The sequence below is a fragment of the Carassius carassius genome, chromosome 24, assembly GCF_963082965.1.
Source record: "Carassius carassius chromosome 24, fCarCar2.1, whole genome shotgun sequence".
NCBI classification, from domain to species: Eukaryota; Metazoa; Chordata; class Actinopteri; order Cypriniformes; family Cyprinidae; genus Carassius; species Carassius carassius.
This window is the reverse complement of record NC_081778.1, coordinates 6318195-6346074: the sequence shown is the minus strand read 5'-3', so window position 1 is coordinate 6346074 and position 27880 is coordinate 6318195. Positions and strand designations below refer to the sequence as shown.

At 38.0% G+C, this 27880-nt stretch overlaps 1 protein-coding gene across 2 annotated transcripts in view; it reads right to left on the bottom strand.

The window, feature by feature from the left end:
• Positions 1-25967, bottom strand: part of si:ch73-341k19.1 (uncharacterized) — a 32861-nt gene extending 6894 nt beyond the window's left edge. Inside the window, exons 1-7 of one of the 2 annotated variants that reach the window (XM_059507382.1) lie at positions 25855-25967; positions 24402-24570; positions 23842-24167; positions 17573-17744; positions 17126-17415; positions 13491-13659; positions 13004-13353 (exon numbers count right to left, since the gene is read on the bottom strand). In XM_059507382.1, coding sequence (XP_059363365.1) covers positions 13004-13353; positions 13491-13659; positions 17126-17415; positions 17573-17744; positions 23842-24167; positions 24402-24570; positions 25855-25860 — 1482 coding nt within the window. In that variant the 5' untranslated portion in view covers positions 25861-25967. The remainder of the gene's footprint in view (positions 1-13003; positions 13354-13490; positions 13660-17125; positions 17416-17572; positions 17745-23841; positions 24168-24401; positions 24571-25854) is intronic. The other variant, XM_059507384.1, reaches the window with a different exon arrangement.
• Between the last annotated feature and the right edge of the window lie 1913 nt (positions 25968-27880).

Sequence of the window (27880 nt, the reverse complement as noted above, 5' to 3'; positions counted from 1 at the left end):
GTGGGTTTTTGTTTGTCCACCCGCCTCTTGAGGATTGACCACAAGTCCTCAATGGGATTAAGATCTGGGGAGTTTCCAGGCCATGGACCCAAAATTTCAACATTCTGGTCCCCGACCCACTTAGTTATCACTTTTGCCTTATGGCAAGGTGCTCCATCGTGCTGGAAAATGCATTGTTCTTCACCAAACTGTTGTTGGATTGTTGGAAGAAGTTGCTGTTGGAGGGTGTTTTGGTACCATTCTTTATTCATGGCTGTGTTTTTGGGCAGAATTGTGAGTGAGCCCACTCCCTTGGATGAGAAGCAACCCCACACATGAATGGTGTCAGGATGCTTTACTGTTGGCATGACACAGGACTGACAAACAATCGGAAAGGGGCTTCATCGGAGAATATGACTTTGCCCCAGTCCTCAGCAGTCCATTCACTATACTTTCTGCAGAAGATCAATCTGTCCCTGATGTTTTTTTTGGAGAGAAGTGGCTTCTTTGCTGCCCTTCTAGACACTAGGCAATCTTCCAAAAGTCTTCGCCTCACTGTGCGTGCAGATGCGCTCACACCTGCCTGCTGCCATTCCTGAGCAAGCTCTGCACTGGTGGCACTCCGATCCTGCAGCTGAATCCTCTTTAGGAGACGATCCTGGCGCTTGCTGGACTTTCTTGGACGCCCTGAAGCCTTCTTTACAAGAATTGAACCTCTTTCCTTGAAGTTCTTGATGATCCTATAAATTGTTGATTTAGGTGCAATCTTAGTAGCCACAGTATCCTTGCCTGTGAAGCGATTTTTATGCAATGCAATGATGGCTGCACGCGATTCTTTGCAGGTCACCATGGTTAACAATGGAAGAACAATGATTTCAAGCATCACCCTCCTTTTAACATGTCAAGTCTGCCATTCTAACCCAATCAGCCTGACATAATGATCTCCAGCCTTGTGCTCGTCAACATTCTCACCTGAGTTAACAAGTCGATTACTGAAATGATCTCAGCAGGTCCTTTAATGACAGCAATGAAATGCAGCGGAAAGTTTTTTTGGGATTAAGTTAATTTTCATGGCAAAGAAGGACTATGCAATTCATCTGATCACTCTCCATAACATTCTGGAGTATATGCAAATTGCTATTATAAAAACTTAAGCAGCAACTTTTCCAATTTCCAATATTTATGTAATTCTCAAAACTTTCGGCCACGACTGTAGAAGCTTGTGTTCTGCAAATGAATGTCGCTTGACTGTGCCATCCCAAAGAGGCATAAAGTAACTTTTACGGACTTTTTCCTTGTGGAATTACCTGCCCAAATTAATCTGAGTCCTTAAGCATCTTCAAGAACCGGCTAAAAACTAGGGATGCATTGATCCAATACTTGGGATCAGTATCGGCTCCGATACTGGCATTTTCGGTGGATCGGGAATTGGTCAGACAAGACCGATCCAAATCCGATATTGTACGTATACTATTGTGTTATTGTTGAGCCCCACGAAAGGGACAAAAACATTATAAAGCACCAAAATGTTTTCGTGCACATATTTCAAGTTTGGAAGCTGTTCCATAGTTTCATGTAAGATACAAATTAATATTTAATTTTTTTATTTTAATATTTAACTGTTTCAAGCTCATCATTCTGAGCACAGGAAGCGCATAAGCGCTCTATGCCACTCTGTATTGGCGCCTTTAGTATTATAATACTTTTCTTTGCAATCAAAGATTATTAGTAATCTTTCTTGTTCTGCCCTATCTATCACATGTTGCTGCCTTTAATTCTGTGCTATACATTTAAAAGAAATGTCTTATTAGGGCTGTAGTAGTCGAGTCCGGTCTTGGATTCGAGTCCGGACTTGAGACATTTTTCTGTCATCTCGGACTTGTTGGTGTTTGCACTCTGATTTATCTCGGACTTGGCCATTGGACTCGCCAAATGTTCTCATCTCGACCGAGTCCAGCAAAAAAAAAAATCTCCTTCAAAACAAAACCACATTTGCATGTCGTGAATAAAAGCGTGTGAAAAACGATAGGCGCCTGGCTCGGCTCGGTGTTCATCTTCAGTTCTCTCTTCACAGCAGTTCTGTCAGTGTACTGTTTCAGTAAAGGAATTACTCTGTGATATTGGTTTGTTTTAACTCAGAGGGATTGTCAGCCACATTAAAAAAGTTAACAGCTTAAGTTATTTGTGGATTAATGCGTATTGGAGACCGTTAAAAAAAAATGATTCAGTTCGATTTGGTGAACTGGTTCAAAAAGATCCGGTTACATCGAATGATTCGTTCGCGAACCGGATAGGACAAACTGCTTTGTTTTGAACTCTCTCACAACAGACACGGAAGAGAAGACAATGATGAATTAAGTCGTCGTTTTTGCTATTTTTGGACCAAAATGTATTTTCGATGCTTCAAAAAATTCTAACTGACCCTCTGATGTCACATTGACTACTTTGATGATGTTTTTCTTACCTTTCTGGACATGGACAGTATACCGTACACACAGTTTCAATGGAGCAATAGAGGGACTGAGAGCTCTCGGACTAAATCTAAAATATCTTAAACATTGTTCCAAAGATAAACAGAGGTCTCAGGGGTTTGGAACGACAAGTTATTAATAACATAATTATGATTTTTCGATTAACTAACCCTTTAACTGCATACATTTGTCATATCCCGAGCTTTGCATGTGTGTGCGCTGCACCAAGGCATCAGTCATTTTAATTTTTGACCACAGACATAATGTCAGCAAACAGCAGCATTATAAAGTAAATAAAATGTAAATAAAGTACATAAAAATAATTTGACCCTACAGCTCCAAACTCTGTCCTAGAGGGCCAGTGTCCTTTAGAGTTTAGCTCCAACACTAATTAAACACACCTGTACCAGCTAATCAAGCTCTTACTAGACACAGTAGAAACTTCCAGATAGGTGTGTTAAGGCCAGTTGGAGCTAAACTCTGCAGATCATTGGCCCTCCAGGATCTAGTTTGGAGACCCCTGTCTTACAGAGTTATTACTTTGTACTATTCTAAGAAAATAATTTTACATTATTATTTGTAATGATCAAAAGCATGTACAGTGGTTTTCAACCTTTTGCGGTGGTATTGCAGGTGGGCCGCCAATTACTATTAAAATAAATAATAATATTGTTAATATATGTAAAAATTTCTAAGTCATAACATAACAACATAATTTCATATATATAATTAAATAACAAAAAATAAATAATAAAATGTAACTACACTTCGACTATTCGAGCTCGCTGATTGGTTTAAGAATAAACCACCAATTAATTTTTTGCTGCATATGCTACAGAACAACAAATTCAAACATGCATAAAAGGCTGTCAACAGGCTCAACATAAATGGCTTTCAACATGTTCCCTCCTGATTGCTTGCTCCGCTGACTGTCTACCCGCTGCCAAGCTCTGGCTGGATCTGGTTTTCCCATTAGTAGAGTTATTTTCTGTTCATTGCCAGTTCATTCTAGGGCTGGGCGAATATGTGCTTTCGCGTTACATTTACGCGCTCTCACTGCTGCTTTTGTACACATTAGTGTTGCACGGTGCACGATACTTCAAAAGTATCGCGATTCTCGGAAATAAAAAATGTCACGATTCCTAAATGTATTAGTATCGATACTTCAAAGAATGACCGCGTTCCAGATTTGTAAGAGACGTATTTCATGTTGGTGTGTGCAACGCACGCTTCCAGTGCCTCCCTATGGACGTCTGTGTATTTTCTCCTCACGCAAGCAGCAAAAAAGCACTACAGCGAGATGGCTGCATTAGTGGCTTTACTAAACTGATTTGGCTTTACTAAAATGTGTGTATAATCGCATTAAATAGTTTAAATAAGTTGTTCAGATGAACAAAGCACAAGTTTTTTTTGCATAATTAACATTTTAATTGTTTGGTCAGACAGTTCATATATAATATTCACATTAATCGGGGATTAAACGTGGAGTTATGCAATGTTCTGTAGGCTAAATATGAAAACGAGCGTATCTGCACAGCACCTATAACTGCGCTTTGTATCTGCTGATTGCTGATCAAGATTTACATGCTTGGCTCACTGACCCAGTGACCCTGTATACTCATTAATTTCGTTCATAAACGAGATGTATCCGTTCATTCAACTCGTTCACGAATGAGAAGATCTCTCGATCTTGTTCAGTGAAGGGCGTATGGGTTCACTAAATTCAACAAATCACATGCTCCGTCACATCTTGAGTAACTCTTTGACAGGATGAAACCGTTCACAGAGCTGTTCACGAGCTGCGCATGCGGTGCTAATAGTGCCGTGCTCGCGCGATGCTGTGGAGGGAGGAACTTCAGTGAACGAGAAATATGAGCCAGTGGATTACGTGAACAAGTGTGATTAGTTCACCTGAAAGATTTGTGCTTGAACGAACTATCACTAGTGCAATTTCATATAGCCTATATTAAATATTTGGAATATATATTTTCATATTATAATAGGTTCTTTGATAAGGTTACAATACGAAGGTCTAAGTAGCAACGTATCTTCCATGCTGTCCCCGATGCGCGGGTCGGGGTGGGTAAAGAAAGTTTACTTTATTTGAGGCTGGGGAGGGCCAAATAATTTCATAAAAGCGGGACCTAGGCTGCATGTGTGAGCACAAGTGATACTGTGGCCGCCGGTCCACGACTGGTAGAAAAAGATGACATTCACTAAAGATGACGCTCACTAAAGATGACGCTCATTAAAGATGACGCTCATTAAAGCTCACTGGCTGAGTTTTCTCCTCTGAAAGAAAAGGTTGCACAACTGACAGAATAAGTTACAATTACTGAGATATTGCTGCTAAATTTTATTTGCTTTTTTTTTTTTACTTGAATGCCATTGCTTAAATTTATATAATTTATCTTTTGACATTTAATCTTCTGAGTTCAGAAACATTATTTAATATAATCCCTGTATATATTTTTATTCAAAGTTCAGAATCAAGATGTTTCTTTTGATAAATGACATAATGCTGCTAAATTTATTCTTTCTTCACCTTGAATGTCATTGGTCTTATTTTATTTTTTATATTTTGATATTTCATATTTTGTTCAAATGTTTAATATCTGCTGTTCATATGTTCATTTATTTGTGTTTTATATGATTAGAATGTTGTCCCGGTTTTAAAATAAAGCACAGCAATGATATTTGAGAGTGTATTTTCCCTTTTCAGGAAAAAAATAAAATAAAATCGCAATTCTTGACTAGGTATCGGTATCGAAACAATTTTGGTAACGTGACAACACTATTACACATACTGGACTGTAAACGGAGTAAGTGTGAACCTGAAATCTATTTCAACACCTGAGGCACCACTACAATTAATGAGCTCTATGAACAATGCATGGCAAAAAAGAAAAAAAGTCCCTGGACACGGGATATATATTTATTTATTTATGTTTGCCATAAGTCTAGAAATTTTGTAACACCTTTACTATAGTGATTACTTTGACTTATGTCTGTTCTAGAGACGTTACAACTTTTTGATAAAGCTCTAATTGGTTTTCTTTTGGAAATAGGTTTCAAATTAATCCTGAATAGAGATCGACCGATATGGGTTTTTCTATAGCCGATGCCGATGTTTAGAGGTCAGGGTCAGCCGATGGCCGATATGTGCTGCCGATTTTTAGGCCGATATCTTGAAGTTTTCCCCTTCATTTGCATGCAAAAATGTCACACTAATAATAAGTGGATGCACAACATTTCTAAACTTAACATCATTTATTGAGCACTTGTAAACTTAAATATACATTTAAATAAATACGATTTTAAAAATAAAAATCTGAAAAATATAAAAAAATAAATATATAAAAAATAAATAACAGTAGTGCTGCAAACACACTAGCAACCAGCAACATTTGTGTTTGGTATAAATGACACAGAACATCTAAAGTGCATTCTAATTTCAAACTTACATCGCAGTCACATTGCAGTCTGTTCATTATTAAAATAAAGTACAGTCAACCAAACATTTAAAAGTTTACACTGGTCAGTTTAAATAGACCGTAGTATACCGGTCCACTCTGCTGTGACGCCAAGGACGTTTTTGCTCATGTGAAGAGGTTGATCTTTATCGTCTAGTTTACATTAGATAAATAAAAAATATTATAGTTTAACATTAAGATACATTGCGAATATGGAAACATTTGGATATGTGCAGAACGAGACGTGAGCAATAACCTCCAAATACATCCAAACCCGTGCTCGCTCGTCCTCGTATGGATCGGATCATTTTTCGGATCAGCAAAAAAAAAAAAAAAGGCCAAGACAAATAAACATACGTTTTGTCTTTTTATTAACATTAAATTATTAAATTAAAATATATGAAATCAACTTAAAGTGCACATAATATCTTCTTTTTAACATAATAGCCCGACTTCTCATTTTCCAGTGTGGTGTGATGAAGTGAGCAGTTATCGTCACAGAGCTCTCCGTCCCACTGGACGTCCACCCTTCTGTCGTGAGCGCAACAGAGGATGCTCGGGATAGTTCATCCACAACTGTTTTCTTCTCCTGTTCATAAAGATCTGGCACAATATTTTCACTCTAACCTCTTTCCTCATCATTATATCTGACAGGGAATCCAAAATGAACCGGCCGTTCAAGCTCCTCCGGGTGTGGACTAAACATGCGCAACTTTTTTTTTTTTCATTAATCAATCCGCGGGTCACGTGTGTGCCGAACCGAAGATATTGATCCGAACAGATCACGGATCAATGATGATCCGTTGCACCACTACTATAGTGTGTCATTTGAAAACATTGCAGATGCGTTTTAAAATACAACAACGAGCACCACGAAACCATTTAAAGAGGCGCATTCAGCGGTCTCCTTGACGAGAAACAGTCAACAAAGTAAAATGATCAGTTATATGATGACCAACGTATGGCGCGCTCTCTTCATTTTATCAAATGATCATAATCACATCTATTCATTTTACAGTCCTGCTACTAGCATTTTATTCAGACTAAAACCCCTTTAATTCGGGTGAGAAAGCTTTTTTTCCAAGTGGCTTTTGCACATAATAATAATACCGCTGCAGACGCATTTTGCAGCATTAAAGTAATTAATTGATCATTAATTTAAACGACGATCGATCATGGAAATTATCGAATATTGACATCATGCAGTGGCAGCAGCAGCAGCACTTTCCACCGCACCAATAACACGGGGCTGCCCGCCGACGTGCCTGACTTTAAATCGGCGCTACTAAACACGGATATCGGCCGACCAATATATCGGTCGACCTCTAATCCTGAATGCATTTATGACGGTAAAGAATATCTGTGTGTGTCAAAATTGTGATTAAAATAGAAATCGCTAAATTTATCAAAGAAATCGCGATAGGATTTTTTTTTTTGTCCATATCGCTACATACAGTTACCAATCTAGCTTCTGAGTACTAAATTTTTAACCCAACAATAGCAGGGTCTTACAAATGAGGACAATGGAAGCAATCAAAATCAACAAAAGAGCAATAATATATGTGCTGTAACAAGTCTCAGTTAGCTTAAATGCAGAACACCTAGAAAGGGCTTTTAAATATAATAAATAAAAAGAAAACAGATAGAATAGAAAAAGAATAGAGCAAGCTAGTGTAATAGTCTTTTTTATAATTGTATAATAAGTGAAAATAATAGATAGAATACAAAAAGATTTGAAAGGTAGTTAGATTTATTTTATTTTTTTAAGAATTGAATAATAATAGTGAGTGCTAAAGTTAGAGGGTCAAATAAAGATGAAAGAGATGTGTTTTAAGCTGATTTTAGAAGATGGCTAAGGACTCAGCTGCTCTGATGGAGTTGGGCAGGTCATTCCACCAGGCGGGAATTTTGAATTTAAAAGTCCGTAAAAGTGACTTTGTGCTTTTTTGAGATGGCACAATCAAGTGACGTTCACTTGCAGAACGCAATCTTCTTGAGGGCACATAAGTCAGAAGTAATGAATTTAGGTAAAGGGGTGCAGAGCCAGTGGTGGTTTTGTATGCAAAAATCAATGACTTGAATTTTATGCGAGCAGCTATTAGTAGCCAGTGCAAACTGATAAACAGAGGTGTGAGGTGCATTCTTTTCGGCTCATTAAAAATTAATCTTGCTGCCGCGTTCTGGATTAATTGTAAAGGTTTGATAGAACTGACTGAAAGACCGGCCAAGAGAGCATTGTAATAGTCCAGCCTGGACGGAACAAGAGCTAGAACAAGGAGTTGTGCAGCATGTTTCGAAAGAAAGGGCCTGACCTTCTTGATGTTGAATAAAGCAAATCTGCAGGACCGGACAGTTTTAGCAATGTGGTCTGAGAAAGTCAGCTGAAACTACGAAAAGTCATGTTTCTGAATGACAGAACTTAGTGATGCCATGTAGACAGAGAAGAGAAGTGGTCCAAGTACTGAGCCCTAAGGCAGTAGTTAGATGTTGAGACCTGGACATCTAACCTCTCCAAGATACTTTGAAGGACCTATCTGATAGTATTTACTTGTGTTTACATGAATGTATTTTACAAGAATAAAAAGAGCAATATGTACAACCCGAATTCCGGAAAAGTTGGGACGTTTTTTAAATTTTAATAAAATGAAAACTAAAAGACTTTCAAATCACATGAGCCAATATTTTATTCACAATAGAACATAGATAAAATAGCAAATGTTTAAACTGAGAAAGATTACAATTTTATGCACAAAATGAGCTCATTTCAATTTTGATTTCTGCTACAGGTCTCAAAATAGTTGGGACGGGGCATGTTTACCATGGTGTAGCATCTCCTTTTCTTTTCAAAACAGTTTGAAGACGTCTGGGCATTGAGGCTATGAGTTGCTGGAGTTTTGCTGTTGGAATTTGGTCCCATTCTTGCCTTATATAGATTTCCAGCTGCTGAAGAGTTCGTGGTCATCTTTGACGTATTTTTCGTTTAATGATGCGCCAAATGTTCTCTATAGGTGAAAGATCTGGACTGCAGGCAGGCCAGGTTAGCACCCGGACTCTTCTACGACGAATGCTGTTGTTATAGCTGCAGTATGTGGTTTTGCATTGTCCTGCTGAAATAAACAAGGCCTTCCCTGAAATAGACGTTGTTTGGAGGGAAGCATATGTTGCTCTAAAACCTTTATATACCTTTCAGCATTCACAGAGCCTTCCAAAACATGCAAGCTGCCCATACCGTATGCACTTATGCACCCCCATACCATCAGAGATGCTGGCTTTTGAACTGAACGCTGATAACATGCTGGAAGGTCTCCATCCTCTTTAGCCCGGAGGACACGGCGTCCGTGATTTCCAACAAGAATGTCAAATTTGGACTCGTCCGACCATAAAACACTATTCCACTTTGAAATAGTCCATTTTAAATGAGCCTTGGCCCACAGGACACGACGGCGCTTCTGGACCATGTTCACATATGGCTTCCTTTTTGCATGATAGAGCTTTAGTTGGCATCTGCTGATGGCACGGCGGATTGTGTTTACCGACAGTGGTTTCTGAAAGTATTCCTGGGCCCATTTAGTAATGTCATTGACACAATCATGCCGATGTTTAAGTGTCGTCTGAGAGCCCGAAGACCACGGGCATCCAATAAAGGTCTCCGGCCTTGTCCCTTACGCACAGAGATTTCTCCAGTTTCTCTGAATCTTTTGATGATGTTATGCACTGTAGATGATGAGATTTGCAAAGCCTTTGCAATTTGACGTTGAGGAACATTGTTTTTAAAGTTTTCCACAATTTTTTTACGCAGTCTTTCACAGATTGGAGAGCCTCTGCCCATCTTTACTCATGATTTGTCTAGAATCTAGAGTATCTTTTGCAGCTGAATTATCCACTAACCTAGTTTATAATAGTATTTTTGACAGATTATGATTATATATTTTTTAATTTGTTATTTTTCATTAAAATTAAGTTGTGTATATGTAGTAGTTTGTCATTAATGATCAGTTCAACACAGAGAAGTATAGAAATTCTACATTGATGTAAAAAAAACTGTGCTGGTATCGGATTGGATCGGTATCGGCAGACACTTAATTTTCAGTATTGGATCGGTTCTGAAAAAATGGTATCGTGGCATCCCTACTAAAAACACATCTCTTCCATCTTTATTTAATCCTATAACTTTAACAGTCACTATACTAATTCTATTACTAAAAACAGAATTGTTCATTTATCATTCTCATTCTCTACTATAGGAGAGGAAGAATTGTATAAACTTGTTAAATCATCTAAACCAACAACATGTATGTTAGACCCTATACCATCTAAGCTCCTAATAGAGGTGCTTCCAGAAGTCATAGATCCTCTTCTGACTATTATTAATTCCTCATTGTCATTAGGATATGTCCCCAAAACCTTCAAACTGGCTGTTATTAAGCCTCTCATCAAAAAACCACAGCTTGACCCCAAAGAACTAGTTAATTATAGACCAATCTCGAATCTCCCTTTTCTGTCCAAGATACTAGAAAAGGTGGTATCCTCACAATTATATTCCTTCTTAGAGAAAAATGGTATATGTGAGGATTTCCAGTCAGGATTTAGACCGTATCATAGTACTGAGACTGCTCTCCTTAGAGTTACAAATGATCTGCTCTTATCATCTGATCGTGGGTGTATCTCTCTATTAGTTTTATTGGATCTTAGTGCTGCGTTTGACACAATTGACCACAAAATTCTTTTGCATAGACTTGAACACTTTGTTGGCATCAGTGGAAGTGCATTAGCATGGTTTAAATCGTACTTATATGACCGCCATCAGTTCGTAGCAGTGAATGAAGATGTATCCTATCGATCACAAGTGCAGTATGGAGTACCTCAAGGCTCAGTACTAGGGCCGCTACTCTTCACGCTCTATATGTTACCCTTGGGAGATATCATCAGGAAACATGGTGCTAGCTTTCACTGTTATGCTGATGATACTCAACTCTATATTTCTTCGCAGCCCGGTGAAACACACCAATTTGAAAAACTAATGGATTGCTTAGTCGATATAAAAAACTGGATGACAAGTAATTTCTTACTGCTAAATTCTGAAAAAACAGAGGTGTTAATTATAGGACCTAAAAACTCCGCTTGTAATAACCTAGAACACTGTCTAAGACTTGATGGTTGCTCTGTCAATTCTTCGTCATCAGTTAGGAACCTAGGTGTGCTATTTGATCGCAATCTTTCCTTAGAAAGCCACGTTTCTAGCATTTGTAAAACTGCATTTTTCCATCTCAAAAATATATCTAAATTACGGCCTATGCTCTCAATGTCAAATGCAGAAATGTTAATCCATGCTTTTATGACCTCAAGGTTAGATTTTTGTAATGCTTTATTGGGTGGTTGTTCTGCACGCTTAGTAAACAAACTACAGCTAGTCAAAAATGCAGCAGCAAGAGTTCTTACTAGAACCAGGAAGTAGGACCATATTAGCCCGGTCCTGTCAACACTGCACTGGCTCCCTATCAAGCATCGTATAGATTTTAAAATATTGCTTATTACCTATAAAGCCCTGAATGGTTTAGCACCTCAGTATTTGAATGAGCTCCTTTTACATTATAATCCTCTACGTCCGCTACGTTCTCAAAACTCAGGCAATTTGATAATACCTAGAATATCAAAATCAACTGCGGGCGGCAGATCCTTTTCCTATTTGGCGCCTAAACTCTGGAATAACCTACCTAACATTGTTCGGGAGGCAGACACACTCTTGCAGTTTAAATCTAGATTAAAGACCCATCTCTTTAACCTGGCATACACATAACATACTAATATGCTTTTATTATCCAAATCCGTTAAAGGATTTTTAGGCTGCATTAATTAGGTAAACCGGAACCGGAAACACTTCCCATAACACCCTATGTACTTGCTACATCATTAGAAGAATGGCATCTACGCTAATATTTGTCTGTTTCTCTTTTGTTCCGAGGTCACCGTGGCCACCAGATCCAGTCTGTGTCCAGATCAGAGGGTCACTGCAGTCACCCGGATCCAGTATGTATCCAGACCAGATGCTGGATCAGCACCTAGAAAGGACCTCTACATCCCTGAAAGACAGCGGAGACCAGGACAACTAGAGCCCCAGATACAGATCCCCTGTAAAGACCTTGTCTCAAAGGAGCACCAGGACAAGACCACAGGAAACAGATGATTCTTCTGCACAATCTGACTTTGCTGCAGCCTGGATCTGAACTACTGGTTTCGTCTGGTCAGAGGAGAACTGGCCCCCCAACTGAGCCTGGTTTCTCCCAAGGTTTTTTTCTCCATTCTGTCACCGATGGAGTTTCGGTTCCTTGCCGCTGTCGCCTCTGGCTTGCTTAGTTGGGGACACTTCATCTACAGCGATATCGTTGACTTGATTGCAAATAAATGCACACTATTTAATTGAACAGAGATGACATAACTGAATTCAATAATGAACTGCCTTTAACTATCATTTTTTCATTATTGACACTGTTTTCCTAATGAATGTTGTTCAGTAGATTTGACGCAATGTATTTTGTTTAAAGCGCTATATAAATAAAGGTGACTTTGACTTATAGAATTAACAAAAGCAAAAAAAAAGACCTCTAACACTAACTTTGTCTATTCTTTTTCTATTCTATCTGTTTTCTTTTTATTTATATAAAAGCCCTTGCTACATGTACTGCATTAAGCTAACTGAAACTTGTTATAGCACTTGTATATCATTGCTCTTTTATTGATTTTGATTGCTTCCATTGTCCTCATTTCTAAGTCACTTTGGATAAAATAATCTGCTAAATGACTAAATGTAAATGTTAATTTATACTAGATTAAGTCACCTAACTGATTATTTCAACAGCTACATTATGTAGTGCCTAGAACTCCAGCATAGAAAACTAGCTAAAGTTAGACTGGAGAAGCCTTTGATATTTTAAATGCAAGTTATCTCTATCACCACTGGTTTCATAGCTAAAGCGCCAAATAGCAAGATGCACTAAATAGCTAGTTTATGTTAACCTATAATACTTAATGCTAGATATTCATTCAGCTCAATGCATTTATATTTTTAGAAATCAGACTCACCCTGTGTGGACACTGAACAGAGATTTGCTTTCTCTCAATCGCTGGAAAAGATGCTAATTCTTGTAAATGAGATGTTGCTTGCTGCAAATCAAGTTCTTGTGGATGAGGAACTGGTTGTAGCTGTGAAGGAGGTTCTGGTGATGGATGAGGTGCTGGTTGTTGGTGTGAAGGAGATTCTTGTAATGGGTGACTTACAGGCTGTGGTTTTGGAGTGCAAGTAGCTATTGGATGAACACTGGAAAGATGCTGTTTTAGGTCACCTTTATTGAAGTAAGTCTTGGGACACTGGCAGCAGTGAAAATGTTTGGTCTTTTTGCCACAGCCAATGCTACAGCTGTACATAACATGATCTAAAACAGAGGTTTCAGCACATTTGTTTCAGCACAACATTTTTTGTTACTATTAGTTCAAAATTGTTATGTTTGTTAAGTCTTCCCACAATATTATGATGTATTACTAAAATAAACTTTCAAGCTCACAAACTCACCTCCATATTCAACCGCTCTCAGTTTATGCCCAGCTATATGGGTCATTATTTGATGGTACTGTCTTGGCTTACAAACATCAGTTGTGCAGAAAGGGCATGTGAATAGTGTTGCATCTGAATGGCAGCGTCGCGGTCGAGGCTCTTGCCCTCTCTGCTTAACCGTGATGTGCTGAAGAGACAAGAAAAATGTCAGTTACCCTTAAGAAAAAATGTCTATAAATTTGACCTCTATCACCATTGGTTTCATAGCTAAAGCGCCAGCTAGCAATTTACACTAAATAGCTAGCTAATCTTAACCTATAATACTTAATACTAGATTAAGTCATTCAGCGCAATGCATTTACATTTTTAGAAATCAGACGAAATCTGTGTGACTAAATGATATCTAATATTAGCCAAGGGCTAAAAAAATTCTCAGATTTTACTCACCAGTGAGTGAGATGGAGGCTAAGTATAAGTTTAGCACATATATTTTCACTTGCCGAAAACACAGAGCGCTTGTTTCATTCTCTTGCCTTGTCCATATACCCACACTTGCGGTCTTTGCACAGGACTACTTATTGATGTATTTCCTGTATTTGGCCCAAGTGAAGATGAAAACCCCAAGTGTGTGTATAACTTTTCATTACCTGATGGGACACACTTACAGTTTTGTAAAAACGCAAGTGTTCACAGTGTTTTAATTTTTATTTTTGATACTTTGTATTTTTAAAGGGATAGTTCACCCAAAAATCAAAATTATGTCATTAATAACTCACCCTCATGTCGTTCCAAACCAGTAAGACCTTCGTTCATCTTCTGAACACAGTTTAAGATATTTTAGATTTAGTCCGAGAGCTCTCTGTCCCTCCAATGAAACTGTGTGTACGGTATACTGTCCATGTCCAGAAAGGTAAGAAAAACATCAAAGTAGTCCATGTGACATCAGAGGGTCAGATAGAATATTTTGAAGCATCGAAAATACATTTTGGTCCAAAAATAGCAAAAACTATGACTTTATTCAGCATTGTCTTCTCTTCCGTGGCCGTTTGTAAGTTCAAAACAAAGCAATTTGTCATATCTGGTTTGCGAACGAATCATTCGATGTAACCGGATCTTTTTGAACCAGTTCACCAAATCGAACTGAATTGTTTTAAATGGTTCGCGTCTCCAATATGACTTCCAATGACTTAAGCTGTTAACTTTTTTAATGTGGCTGACACTCCCTCTGAGTTCAAACAAACCAATATCTCGGAGTAATGCATGCACTCAAACAGTACACTGACTGAACTGCTGTGAAGAGAGAACTGAAGATGAACACCGAGCCGAGCCAGATAATGACTCGTTCACGAGTCAAGAACCGTTTCTGTCAGACGTGTCCGATTCGAGAACCGATGCTGATGATACTGTGCATGTGTGATTCAGCATGAAGCCGACTGACACACAGAGCATCTGAACCGAACTGATTCTTTTGGTGATTGATTCTGAACTGATTCTGTGCTAATGTTATGAGCCCAGGTAAACCGAAGGCTTGAATCAAGGGCAATCATCACCAATGACTCCATTACGTCGAGCGCAAAAGAACCGGTGAACCGTTTTCTTCAACCTGTTTATTGAATCGAACTGTCAGAAAGAACTACTGGTGGTCCAAAAACCGATGCAAACGGTTCTTGACTCGTGAACGAGTCATTATCTGGCTCGGCTCCGTGTTCATCTCGCTCTTCACAGCAGTTCAGTCAGTGTACTGTTTGAGTAAATGAATTACTCCGAGATATTGGTTTGTTTTAACTCAGAGGGAGTGTCAGCCACATTAAAAAAGTTAACAGCTTAAGTCATTTGTGGATTAATGCGTATTGGAGATGGGAACCGTTTAAAACGTTTCAGTTCGATTTGGTGAACTGGTTCAAAAAGATCCGGTTACATCGAATGATTCGTTAGCGAACCGGATATGACAAACTGCTTTGTTTTGAACTCTCTCACAACAGACAATGCTGAATAAAGTCATAGTTTTTGCTATTTTTGGACCAAAATGTATTTTCTATGCTTCAAAATATTCTAACTGACCCTCTGATGTCACATGGACTACTTTGATGATGTTTTTTTTACCTTTCTGGACATGGACAGTATACCGTACACACAGTTTCAATGGAGGGACTGAGAGCTCTCGGACCAAATCTAAAATATCTTAAACTGTGTTCCGAAGATAAATGGAGGTCTTACTGGTTTGTAAACGACATTTTTTTTTTGCATTTTAAGGATGACGGTTTGGTGAACCAAGAGAGGAGGTAACTCTAACTTTACTAAGACAATCTGGCCCTTCTGAATCAGCTAAGTATGTTTTGTTATTAGTTCAATTATTTGCTATTGAATGTTCAAATGCGAATTTTTGCGCGTTGAGTGTGTGTGAGAGAGAGGGGGTCACACAGTGGTGTCAGCTGTCTCAACCATCCGTGGCTTGTGCACTGCAAACCCATACAAGCTTCATCACTGTGTCTGTCACGCGACTCTGTTCCCCTTTCTGGCTATCACAAAAATCGAAAATGGGACAAGACCTGGTTGAGCTGCACTAAAAAAGGCAACGAGTGTTATCACTATGTCAAAGACACGCTGGCTTTCCCAAGGCAGATGAACTAAGAGTGGTCACAATTATCTCACTCAATTTTATTTGGTTTTGACGCAGTATTTTACACTGAAGCTCACAGCAGGTGGCTATGGTAAGGGCGTGACATTTCTCGACCAGGCGCTGAGTGGAGCCAATCACAACACATACTGGCCCAGCTAACCAATCACAGCACATTTCATATTTCAGAAGGCGGGCCTTCATTTGATACAGGAACTATTCGAGCTGTTCAGAGAGGGAGAGAGGTGTTGTAATAATGTAAAATATGTGAAAAATAATGTGTATTTTGAACAACCTAATATGAGAGCCTGTTCTAGTACACCCCCAAAACAAAGTCACTCTGTCTTACACACACGCAGAGAGAGAAAGAGAGATAGAGAGAGAGAGAGAGAGAGAGTAAGTCTTGTATACCATGCAGACTTGATGCGCTATTTGTAAACTATATACTTTGTTGTATTTTCCTGTCAAAATAATGGAATTCTTCGGCTTTTAAGAACTGCCGGGTTTTCCAGTAATGGCCAGGACTAATGCGCAAACAGTAATCTCATTCGCTGGTGCTCACTTATTATCATCACTGTTTTGATTTCAGCAAATCAATTCGAGTGAACACACACAACCTGAGTAATATTCATGAATCCACCAGCTTGTTAATCCTTATTGCATTTTATATTGTTCTTATTAGTAGAATTCTAAGTATTATGATTATTAATTTATCAGTATTATTGTTAGTTTTTCCAAATTTTTTTTTTTTTTACAGAAACACTGAATGACCAAAAAGCAGCACCACGAGTCCTAAGTTCAGTTAAAATTACTAATATGCATTCATACATGTTTTTAATTATCATTACTAAAGTTCTATCATTAAATAATACTTGATTATCAAATACAATGCTTGATGTTAAGAATGTAGTACTTTCAGACATTTAAAGTGCTGTGCCATTTTACAAAGATTAGTATATCAGTCTGGCGAGTAAAAAATTTACTAGCCAATGGCGATTCAATTGCCTAGGTGTCCACAGAGGGTTGTCAGACTCACCCTAGGATGAGATGTTGCTTGCTGCAAATCAAGTTCTTGTGGATGAGGAACTGGTTGTAGCTGTGAAGGAGGTTCTGGTGTTGGATGAGGTGCTGGTTGTAAGTGTGAAGGAGGTTCTTGTAATGGGTGACTTACAGGCTGTGGTTTTGGAGTGCAAGTAGCTATTGGATGAGCACTGGAAAGATGCTGTTTTAGGTCACCTTTATTGACGTAAGTCTTGGGACACTGGCAGCAGTGAAAATGTTTGGTCTTTTTGCCACAGCAAATACTGCAGCTGTACATAACATGATCTAAAACAGAGGTTTCAGCACATTTGTATAAGCACAACATTGTTTTTTATTTATAATTTATTTTGACTGTTAGTTAATATTTTTTTTCTTATGTTTGTTAACTCTTCCCACAATATTATGATGTATTATTAAAGAAACTTTAAGCTCACACACTCACCACCATATTCAACCGCTCTCAGTTTATGCCCAGCTATATGGGTCATTATTTGATGGTACTGTCTTGGCTTACAAACATCAGTTGTGCAGAAAGGGCATGTGAATAGTGTAGCATCTGAATGGCAGCGTCGCGGTCGAGGCTCTTGCCCTCTCTGCTTAACTGTAATGTGCAACTGTAAGAGACAAGAAAAAAAAGGCAGTTACTCTCAAGAGAAAATGTCAAACTAAATGTTTTTCCCTAATGTATATTACCCTTTCTTCATATTTTTACTAGAAAACAACAAAACAGTGTAAAATGAGTTTCACTTACATTTTTTATGGTTCTTCTGTAATTCTATGGTGCTAATTATTGTATTTTTCACGTAGCATCAATACTTTGGTAAATATCATTAATTCTAAAACATTGGTTTAGTAAAGATAAGTTTTTGTACTAATTCTACAAGTTTTTCAATAAAGCAATAAGCCCCAAGAAGCTGTGGTTTACAGTGAATTTATAACAGTTTGAAACGGGGTATAATGATATTATTAAAAACATTATTATTCCACCAAACAATGTAGTTCCTTAGATATGGTTGTGGTTCCAACAGAGTGGCTGCCGAGCAACACACACATGTAAACAAAAGTGTATGTCTGTAGAGTAATTTACAACAGCTTTGAACTTGGCTCGACCAATCAGAATCTGAAGTTTTGGAACGATCCATATTCAAAAGATATTTTGCTTTTGCAGGGATGAGAACATTCTAGAAGTATCTGTAACATTTTGTAATATTCTAACGTAAGTATATTCTGGAACATTCCAGAACATCGTGGGACTAGTCATACAAGACTAAATTCATCCCGAAGTTTTCACCTTTCGTAAATGTTTGTCAAACTGTTGTTAGTTCAGTATTATTCATGTACCATGTCATTTTTATGCATGAGTAATAACAGATTAGCTTGTATAAGTTGGCAACATTTTTTTGCTTTGTTTTCATGAGCAATGTTAATTATACGAATAAAGACATGGTTTTTGTATTCAGCATGTCAAACTTAAACATTAAAAATAAAATCAAAACAATTTTTATAAAAAAAAATTATGGTGTAATCAATCAATTAATTTAACAAGCTATATATAGCCTAGATATCTAGTCTAGAAAGCTGTTATTATTTTTAGAAAGCAGTCTAGAAAGCATTGTTATTTTTAAAAGGGTCATATGATGCTTTTTTAAAGATCATTATTTTGTGTATTTGCTGTAACAGAATATGACATGCTTTAATGTTTGAAAAACACATTACTTTTCAAATACTGTACATTATTGTAGGTCTTCTATCCCCCTTCTATCTCAAACGCGTTCTTTTCTACAAAGTCCCTCCTTCCGACAAGAGCAGTCTGCTCTGATTGGCCAACTGACCCAGTGCATTGTGATTGGCTGAACATTGCAAGCACTCGTCAGAAATGTAAGGCCCCTTTCCAAAATTGTGAGCTTCATCTTTCAAAATAAATTGTTAAGCCAGTTAATAATGTCCTTAGTTTTAGCATCAGTTCAAGCCTGAAAGTGGAACAGTTGCGTGACAGACACAGTGATGAAGCTCGTATGTGTTTGCAGTACACAAGCCATGGACAGTTAAGACAGCTGACTCCAATGTGTGACCCTCCCTCTCTCTCTCTCTCCCTCTCTCTCACACACACACACACACACACACACACACGCGCGACGTGCAAAAATTTGCACTTGAACAGTCAATAGCAAATACTTAAACTAATAACACTTCCAGTAGCTGATTCAGAAGCGCCAGATTGTCGTAGTAAAGTCAGAGTTACCTCCTCTCCTAGGTTCACGAAACCGTCTTCCATAACTTCTGGAAGGCCAAATAAAGGTCTTTTTCTTTCTCCTAGATACACACAGCATCTCCCTGACATGGCTGCTTCAACACTAACTGCGGTTACTTAAACCACGTCTTCTTTCTTTGTGTGAACATTTGGGCAATATTAAGCAAATATTTCCACATAATGATGTAGACATGTGGGCCGTGTTTGAACGAGCTGTTTTAGGGGGGCGTGCAGTCTTAACTTTAATAAAGAATCTCTCTTTGGATTTTAGACTTTAGTCTTTGCAACTTTACAGATCTTCTTTATGTACCAAGAGCTTGAAACACTCCACAGAGAAAGGAAAAATCGCATCATATGACCCCTTTAAATGCAATACGAATAGACCATCTGGAAAGGGTTATGCATGTTACCATTATCACCATTGGTTTCACAGCTAAAGACAAATTGATTCACTAAACAGCTAGCTAAAATTAACGAATAATGCTTAATGCTAGATAGTCTATCCTTTTTATAATTAACTGGGCATCTAGCAAGCAAATTCACACATTTTAGTCAAAACAATAAACAATCCATTTACGCTCATCTGTGGGTGCTTTGTCTTCACTTTTTCAAATCACTTTCTGTCATAATGACAGATGAAAAGAGAAAGGTGTCAGGAACAGTCCACTTGATTTAAACAATTCACTTAAATCGGTTGCAAACACCTAATGATTGGGAAACGCCCTGTTTTGGTTTGCATATTTGTTTGGCCACTTTTGAGACATACAGGTGCTGATCATATAATAAGAATATCATGAAAAAGTTGATTTCACTAATTCCATTCAAAAAGTGAAACTTGTATATTATATTCATTCATTACACAAAGACTAATATATTTCAAATGTTTATTTCTTTTAATTTTGATGATTATAACTGACAACTAAGTAAAATCCCAAATTCAGTATCTCAGAAAATTAGAATATAACTTAAGACCAATACAAAGAAAGGATTTTTAGAAATCTTGACCAACTAAAAAGTATGAAAATGAAAAGTATGAGCATGTACAGCACTCAATACTTAGGGGCTCATTTTGCCTGAATTACTGCAGCAATGCGGCGTGGCATGGAGTCGATCAGTCTGTGGCACTGCTCAGGTGTTATGAGAGCCCAGGTTGCTCTGATAGTGGCCTTCAGCTCTTCTGCATTGTTGGGTCTGGCATATCGCCTTCCTCTTCACAATACCCAATAGATTTTCTGTGGGGTTAAGGTCAGGCGAGTTTGCTGGCCAATTAAGAACAGGGATACCATGGTCCTTAAACCAGGTACTGGTAGCTTTGGCACTGTGTGCAGGTGCCAAGTCCTGTTGGAAAATGAAGTCTGCATCTCCATAAGGTTGGTCAGCAGCAGGAAACATGAAGTGCTCTAAAACTTCCTGTTATACGGGTGCATTGACCTTGGACCTCAGAAAACACAGTGGACCAACACCAACAGATAACATGGCACCCCAAACCATCACTGACTGTGGAAACTTTACACTGGACCTCAAGCAACGTGGATTGTGTGCCTCTCCTCTCTTCCTCCAGACTCTGGGACCCTGATATCCAAAGGAAATGCAAAATTTACTTTCATCAGAGAACATAACTTTGGATCACTCAGCAGCAGTCCAGTCCTTTTTAAAGCGAGACACTTCTGACGCTGTCTGTTGTTCAAGAGTGGCTTGACACAAGGAATGCTACAGCTGAAACCCATGTCTTGCATACGTCTTGGTGTAGTGGTTCTTGAAGCACCAACTCCAGCTCCAGTCCACTCTTTGTGAATCTCCCCCACATTTTTGAATGGGTTTTGTTTCACAATCCTCTCCAGGGTCCAGTTATCCCTATTGCGTGTACATTTTTTTCTACCACATCTTTTCCTTCCCTTCGCCTCTCTATTAATGCTCTGTCGACAGCCAGCCTCTTTTGCAATGACCTTTTGTTTCTTGCCCTCCTTGTGAAAGTTGTCAATGGTCGTCTTTTGGACAACTGTCAAGTCAGCAGTCTTCCCCATGAATGTGTAGCCTACAGAACTACAGTCGTGGCCAAAAGTTTTGAGAATTACATAAATATTAGCTTTCAAAAAGTTTGCTGCTAAACTGCTTTTAGATCTTTGTTTCAGTTGTTTCGGTGATGTACTGAAATATAATTACAAGCACTTCATACGTTTCAAAGGCTTTTATCGACAATTGCATGACATTTATGCAAAGAGTCAGTATTTGCAGTGTTGGCCCATCTTTTTCAGGACCTCTGCAATTCGACTGGGCATGCTCTCAATCAACTTCTGGGCCAAATCCTGACTGATAGCAACCCATTCTTTCATAATCACTTCTTGGAGTTTGTAAGAATTAGTGGGTTTTTGTTTGTCCACCCGCCTCTTGAGGATTGACCACAAGTTCTCAATGGGATTAAGATCTGGGGAGTTTCCAGGCCATGGACCCAAAATTTCAACATTCTGGTCCCCGAGCCACTTAGTTATCACTTTTGCCTTATGGCACGGTGCGTCATCGTGCTGGAAAATGCATTGTTCTTCACCAAACTGTTGTTGGATTGTTGGAAGAAGTTGCTGTTGGAGGGTGTTTTGGTACCATTCTTTATTCATGGCTGTGTTTTTGGGCAGAATTGTGAGTGAGCCCACTCCCTTGGATGAGAAGCAACCCCACACATGAATGGTGTCAGGATGCTTTACTGTTGGCATGACACAGGACTGATGGTAGCACTCACCTTTTCTTCTTCGGACAAGCCTTTTTCCAGATGCCCCAAACAATTGGAAAGGGGCTTCATCTGAGAATATGACTTTGCCCCAGTCCTCAGCAGTCCATTCACTATATTTTTGCAGAAGATCAATCGGTCCCTGATGTTTTTTTGGAGAGAAGTGGCTTCTTTGCTGCCCTTCTTGACACCAGGCCATCTTCCAAAAGTCTTGGCCTCACTGTGCGTGCAGATGCGCTCACACCTGCCTACTGCCATTCCTGAGCAAGCTCTGCACTGGTGGCACTCCGATCCCGCAACTGAATCCTCTTTAGGAGACGATCCTGGAGCTTGCTGGACTTTCTTGGACGCCCTGAAGCCTTCTTTACAAGAATTGAACCTCTTTCCTTGAAGTTCTTGATGATCTTATAAATTGTTGATTTAGGTGCAATCTTAGTAGCCACAATATCCTCGCCTGCAATGCAATGATGGCTGCACGCGTTTCAGGTCACCATGGTTAACAATGGAAGAACAATGATTTCAAGCATCACCCTCCTTTTAACATGTCAAGTCTGCCATTCTAACCAAATCAGCCTGACATAATGATCTCCAGCCTTGTGCTCGTCAACATTCTCACCTGAGTTAACAAGACGATTACTGAAATGATCTCAGCAGGTCCTTTAATGACAGCAATGAAATGCAGTGGAAAGGTTTTTTTGGGATTAAGTTAATTTTCATGGCAAAGAAGGACTATGCAATTCATCTGATCACTCTTCATAAAATTCTGGAGTATATACAAATTGCTATTATAAAAACTTAAGCAGCAACTTTTCCAATTTCCAATATTTATGTAATTCTCAAAACTTTTGGCCACGACTGTAGACTGAGAGACCATTTAAAGGCCTTTGCAGGTGTTTTGAGTTAATTAGCTGATTAGAGTGTGGCACCAGGTGTCTTCAATACTGAACCTTTTCACAATATTCTAATTTTCTGAGACACTGAATTTGGGATTTTCCTTAGTTTTCAGTTATAATCATCAAAATTAAAACATTTAAAATAGAATTTTAAATAGATCAATCTGTGTGTAATTAATGAATAAAATTAATAAAAGTTTCACTTTTTGAATAGAATTATTTAAATAAATAAACTTTTTGATGATATTCTAATTATATGACCAGCACCTGTAAAGTACTTTGCAAAAGTCTGAGGCATGTTACTTAAAGTTATTTTTATATTTTGCTTCAGTGCGCCAGTTGAAAATATCACTTTGCATTTCTAATCATTCATAGCACCATTAACTGTAATAAACCAGTGAGATTTTATTTAGTTAATATAAATTATCTGATAAATTACAATCCGTTTATGACTACATTTGAGAACATCCTTAAATTACAGCACTTTTGCACAAGTGATTAAAAGTTTTCACCGTACTGTAGCTTCACAGTTTGGAGATATTCTCAGTTTTTATGGATTTAGTTATCTCATCTTTTTGTCTCATGAAATCACAGACAGACTCAATGATGGTGAGATCATATCTCTGTGTATGTTAAAAGGAATGTCTGGAAGTGTGAACCGACATTCCCTATTATCACACTTATACCAAAAGATTTACAATTATTTTTGGTGAAAATTTGAACATACATTTGCTCAGTATATCCTATTGTTTTTATCAATCCACTGTGCTTGTTAATGACATGTTGCATGGCTTCGTGATTTATCCACTCAATGTATTTCTAATTTTTTGGGAATTCAGACTCACCCTACTAGGACTCTGCATAAAGATCAGCTTTCTCTCAATCGCTGGAGGTGCTATTTGCTGCAAATCAAGTTCTTGTGGTTGAGATGCTGGTTGTAGCTGTGAAGGAGGTTCTGGTGTTGGATGAGGTGCTGGTTGTAAGTGTGAAGGAGGTTCTTGTAATGGGTGACTTACAGGTTCTCGTTTTGGAGTGCAAGTAGCTATTGGATGAGCACTGGAAAGATGCTGTTTTAGGTCACCTTTATTGACGTAAGTCTTGGGACACTGGCAGCAGTGAAAATGTTTGGTCTTTTTGCCACAGCAAATACTACAGCTGTACATAACATGATCTAAAACAGAGGTTTCAGCACATTTGTCTTAGCACAATATTGACCAGGCATAATGGATAATGTAAAAACATTTTCACACTTAGTTTCTAAAATATGTTAGTTAACTATTGCTACCTTATTATCAAGAAACTATGCTCACACACTCACCTCCACATACAAACAAAAATACTTTTTTCATTATTAGTTTATAACACGTTAAGTACTAACTAAAAAACTTTAAGCTCACAAACTCACCTCCATATTCAACCGCTCTCAGTTTATGCCCAGCTATATGGGTCATTATTTGATGGTACTGTCTTGGCTTACAAACATCAGTTGTGCAGAAAGGGCATGTGAATAGTGTAGCATCTGAATGGCAGCGTCGCGGTCGAGGCTCTTGCCCTCTCTGCTTAACTGTGATGTGCTGAAGAGACAAGAAAAATGTCAGTTAGTAAGTGCCAGTTAGGGAAAATAACTATTAATTTTGTTAATCAAAATCAATTTTCGTCATCATCATAATGGTTATATTTATGGCAAAATGAAACAACACATTTATTCTGACCTATACTTATATAAAATATTAATTTAACATAATATAAAAATAATAGAAAATATAAAAACAAGTGATCATAATACATTTAATATATTTATTATTATATTTTAAATGATTTAACACTTATTGCTGACAAAACCTAGTGGTTTTAAGGATAGTGGCCAAGACTGGTAAAAAAAATTAAAATTACAAAAAAAAAATTTTTTGGGGGTGGGGGGCTGCACTGTGATCCTAAATTAAAATCTTTTAATATCATCTCATGATTCTTGTTCAAAATTTCCTTGACAATAATTTTTGGTTAATTAATTTTTCATTTTTTTTTCTGTAAATCTTGTTAAAAATATATGATAGTTTTTTTTCCTCAGAAAACAATAAAAGTAATTATAATTATTATTCTTAGTAAACAGGACACATTCTAATGTATGAGAAAAAAAAATAAAGCTTTATTAAACTTTAAACAGCGCGTGTATATTTGTAATAGCCAAATTAATAGCCAAAAATACATTGTACGGGTCAAAATTATCAATTTTTCTTTTATTCCAAAAATCATTAGAATATCAATCCTGTTCCATTAAGATATCTTCCTACCGTATATATCGAAAATGTATATAGCTAAGGATATCATTTGGAAAACTTTAAAGGCTATTTTCTCAGTATTTAGAATTTTGTTTTTGTTGTTGTTTTTTTCACCCTCAGATTCCAGATTTTCAAATAGTTGTGTCTCGGCCAAATAATTGTCCAAACAAACCTTATATCAGTGGAAAGCTAATTTATTCAGCTATTAGATGATATCATGTATAAATCTCCGTTTTTTAAAAAAAGACCCTTATGACTGGTTTTGTGGTCCAGGATCACATATAAATCTAATCTAGTCGGACTCATATGCTCACGTTATAGTTGTAAAGACGTCACCCTTAAGTTATCGCCGCTTAGAAAGGTCACGTTAACGTTAGAGAGCTTCGCTGGTTCCACACATCAGCTAAATTAACGTTATAGGGACAAATATGTAACGGTTCTGTCCACTAAATAGGTTGCTAACGCCGACTCATAATATTTTACGCGAAATAGTCATGAACCTAAACAGATATTTAGTAAGAAATGAGGCAGCTAACAAAGTAACACCAATTAGCCAAAACGTAAAAACAGTCCCCTCACACTCATCGGCAGGCTTTCTTTCTCCCTGCGTCTCCTCTGACTGATGTTAGATTCGTGAACGAAACGGTGGTTTAAAATGAATTTTTCAAGGGACTGAAAAGCTCGCTTGAACTGAGAACAGTTTTGAAGCAGCGGCAGCCGCGTTCCGCTTCAACTTTCTTCTTCTTCTTCTTCTTTGACGTTTTATGGCGGTTAGCAAACCAGCTTTAGGTGTATTTACCGCCACCTACGAGGATGGAGTGTGGAGCATTGACGGTAATGAAAACTAATAGTAATAAAATAATAAACGTAGTAGTAATTCTTTAAATCCTGTTTATTACCTCTGTATCTTTGAGATACTTAATTAATCTGTGAAACATTTGTATTTCCACATCTTTATTTAACAATTTATGAAGTGAGATCACATTTATTTCTATATTAAGTGCTTCTGTAAGCTGTAATCTTTCGTTGTCATATCTTTCACATTTAACACAAAGTCCAGACTCATGTTTACCTATTATAAATAAAGATTGATTAAGTGCAGTGTGTCCAATTCTAAAGCGAGATTATGCGGTCTTCCTTTCTACTTCAACTTGAATTTTCTTCTTCTTCTTCTCTTATTTAACCTTAGGACTGCAACCAACGTACAATCATCTCATTTTACAATTTTAGATTCTATTCCACAACACTGAGTCTTTTCAAAATTTAAATAGTGCCCTCCTGTTGATTCTTATTTCCTCTCTCTCTCCTTCTAGTCCCAGTATCCCTAACAGATTCCACTCCCGCCCTGTCTCCTAAACCTTATCTTTAAACACCCGTCTTTCCACCTCATTCAATGTACAGTATATTACATGTTCAACAGTTTATTTAATCCCACAGTTTTGACAGTTATCACTATTTCTTTTCCCCCAATAAAAATAATGTGCCATTCAGCCCTGTGTGATCCACTCTCAATCTTGTCATGAAAATTTCCTCTCTCTTGGTCTTTTCCATGTAATTCTTCATACTGACAGTTTTTTGTATATTATAATATCTCCTACCTTTCCTGTCTTCCTTCCACCATTTCTGCCATATTTCAAGTCCTTTCTTCTTAACTACTGCTTTACCTTCACCTTTTCCTAGTGGAATTGTAACTATTATTACTGTTAGCAGCGCATCTTTAGCCAGTTTGTCTGCTTTCTCGTTCCCTTTAACCCCCTCATGTGCTGGCTCCCAGCCAAACTGTGCATCTATGCCACCTCGATGTAATCTAAATAAACTGAAAAAAGTTATATTAGTAGATCTTTTCTTACTGATGTCATTGACTGAATACTTTTAATGACCGCTAAAGAGTCTGTGCATAGTACCACCCTATCAAGGTCTGACTTCTTCAACCCACTCTAGTGCAATAATGGCTCGCTTCAACTTTCTGTGCCCTTCCTTCTACACTTACATGTCACTGATGGTGCGCGAGTGCACACAGCAGGGTTGCCAGATCTGAGTACCAAAACTAACCCAAATATCAGAACTCGAAACATTTTTTTTAACTCTTGCAGTTTAAATCTAGATTAAAGACCCATCTCTTTAACCTGGCTTACACATAACATACTAATATGCTTTTAATATCCAAATCCCGATGTACTTGCTACATCATTAGAAGAAAGGCATCTACGCTAATATTAGTCTGTTTCTCTCTTATTCCGAGGTCACCGTAGCCACCAGATCCAGTCTGTATCCAGATCAGAGGGTCACTGCAGTCACCCGGATCCAGTACGTATCCAGACCAGATGGTGGATCAGCACCTAGAAAGGACCTCTACATTCCTGAAAGACAGCGGAGACCAGGACAACTAGAGCCCCAGATACAGATCCCCTGTAAAGACCTTGTCTCAGATGATCACCGGGACAAGACCACAGGAAACAGATGATTCTTCTGCACAATCTGACTTTGCTGCAGCCTGGAATTGAACTACTGGTTTCGTCTGGTCAGAGGAGAACTTGCCCCCCAACTGAGCCTGGTTTCTCCCAAAGTTTTTTCTCCATTCTGTCATCGATGGAGTTTCGGTTCC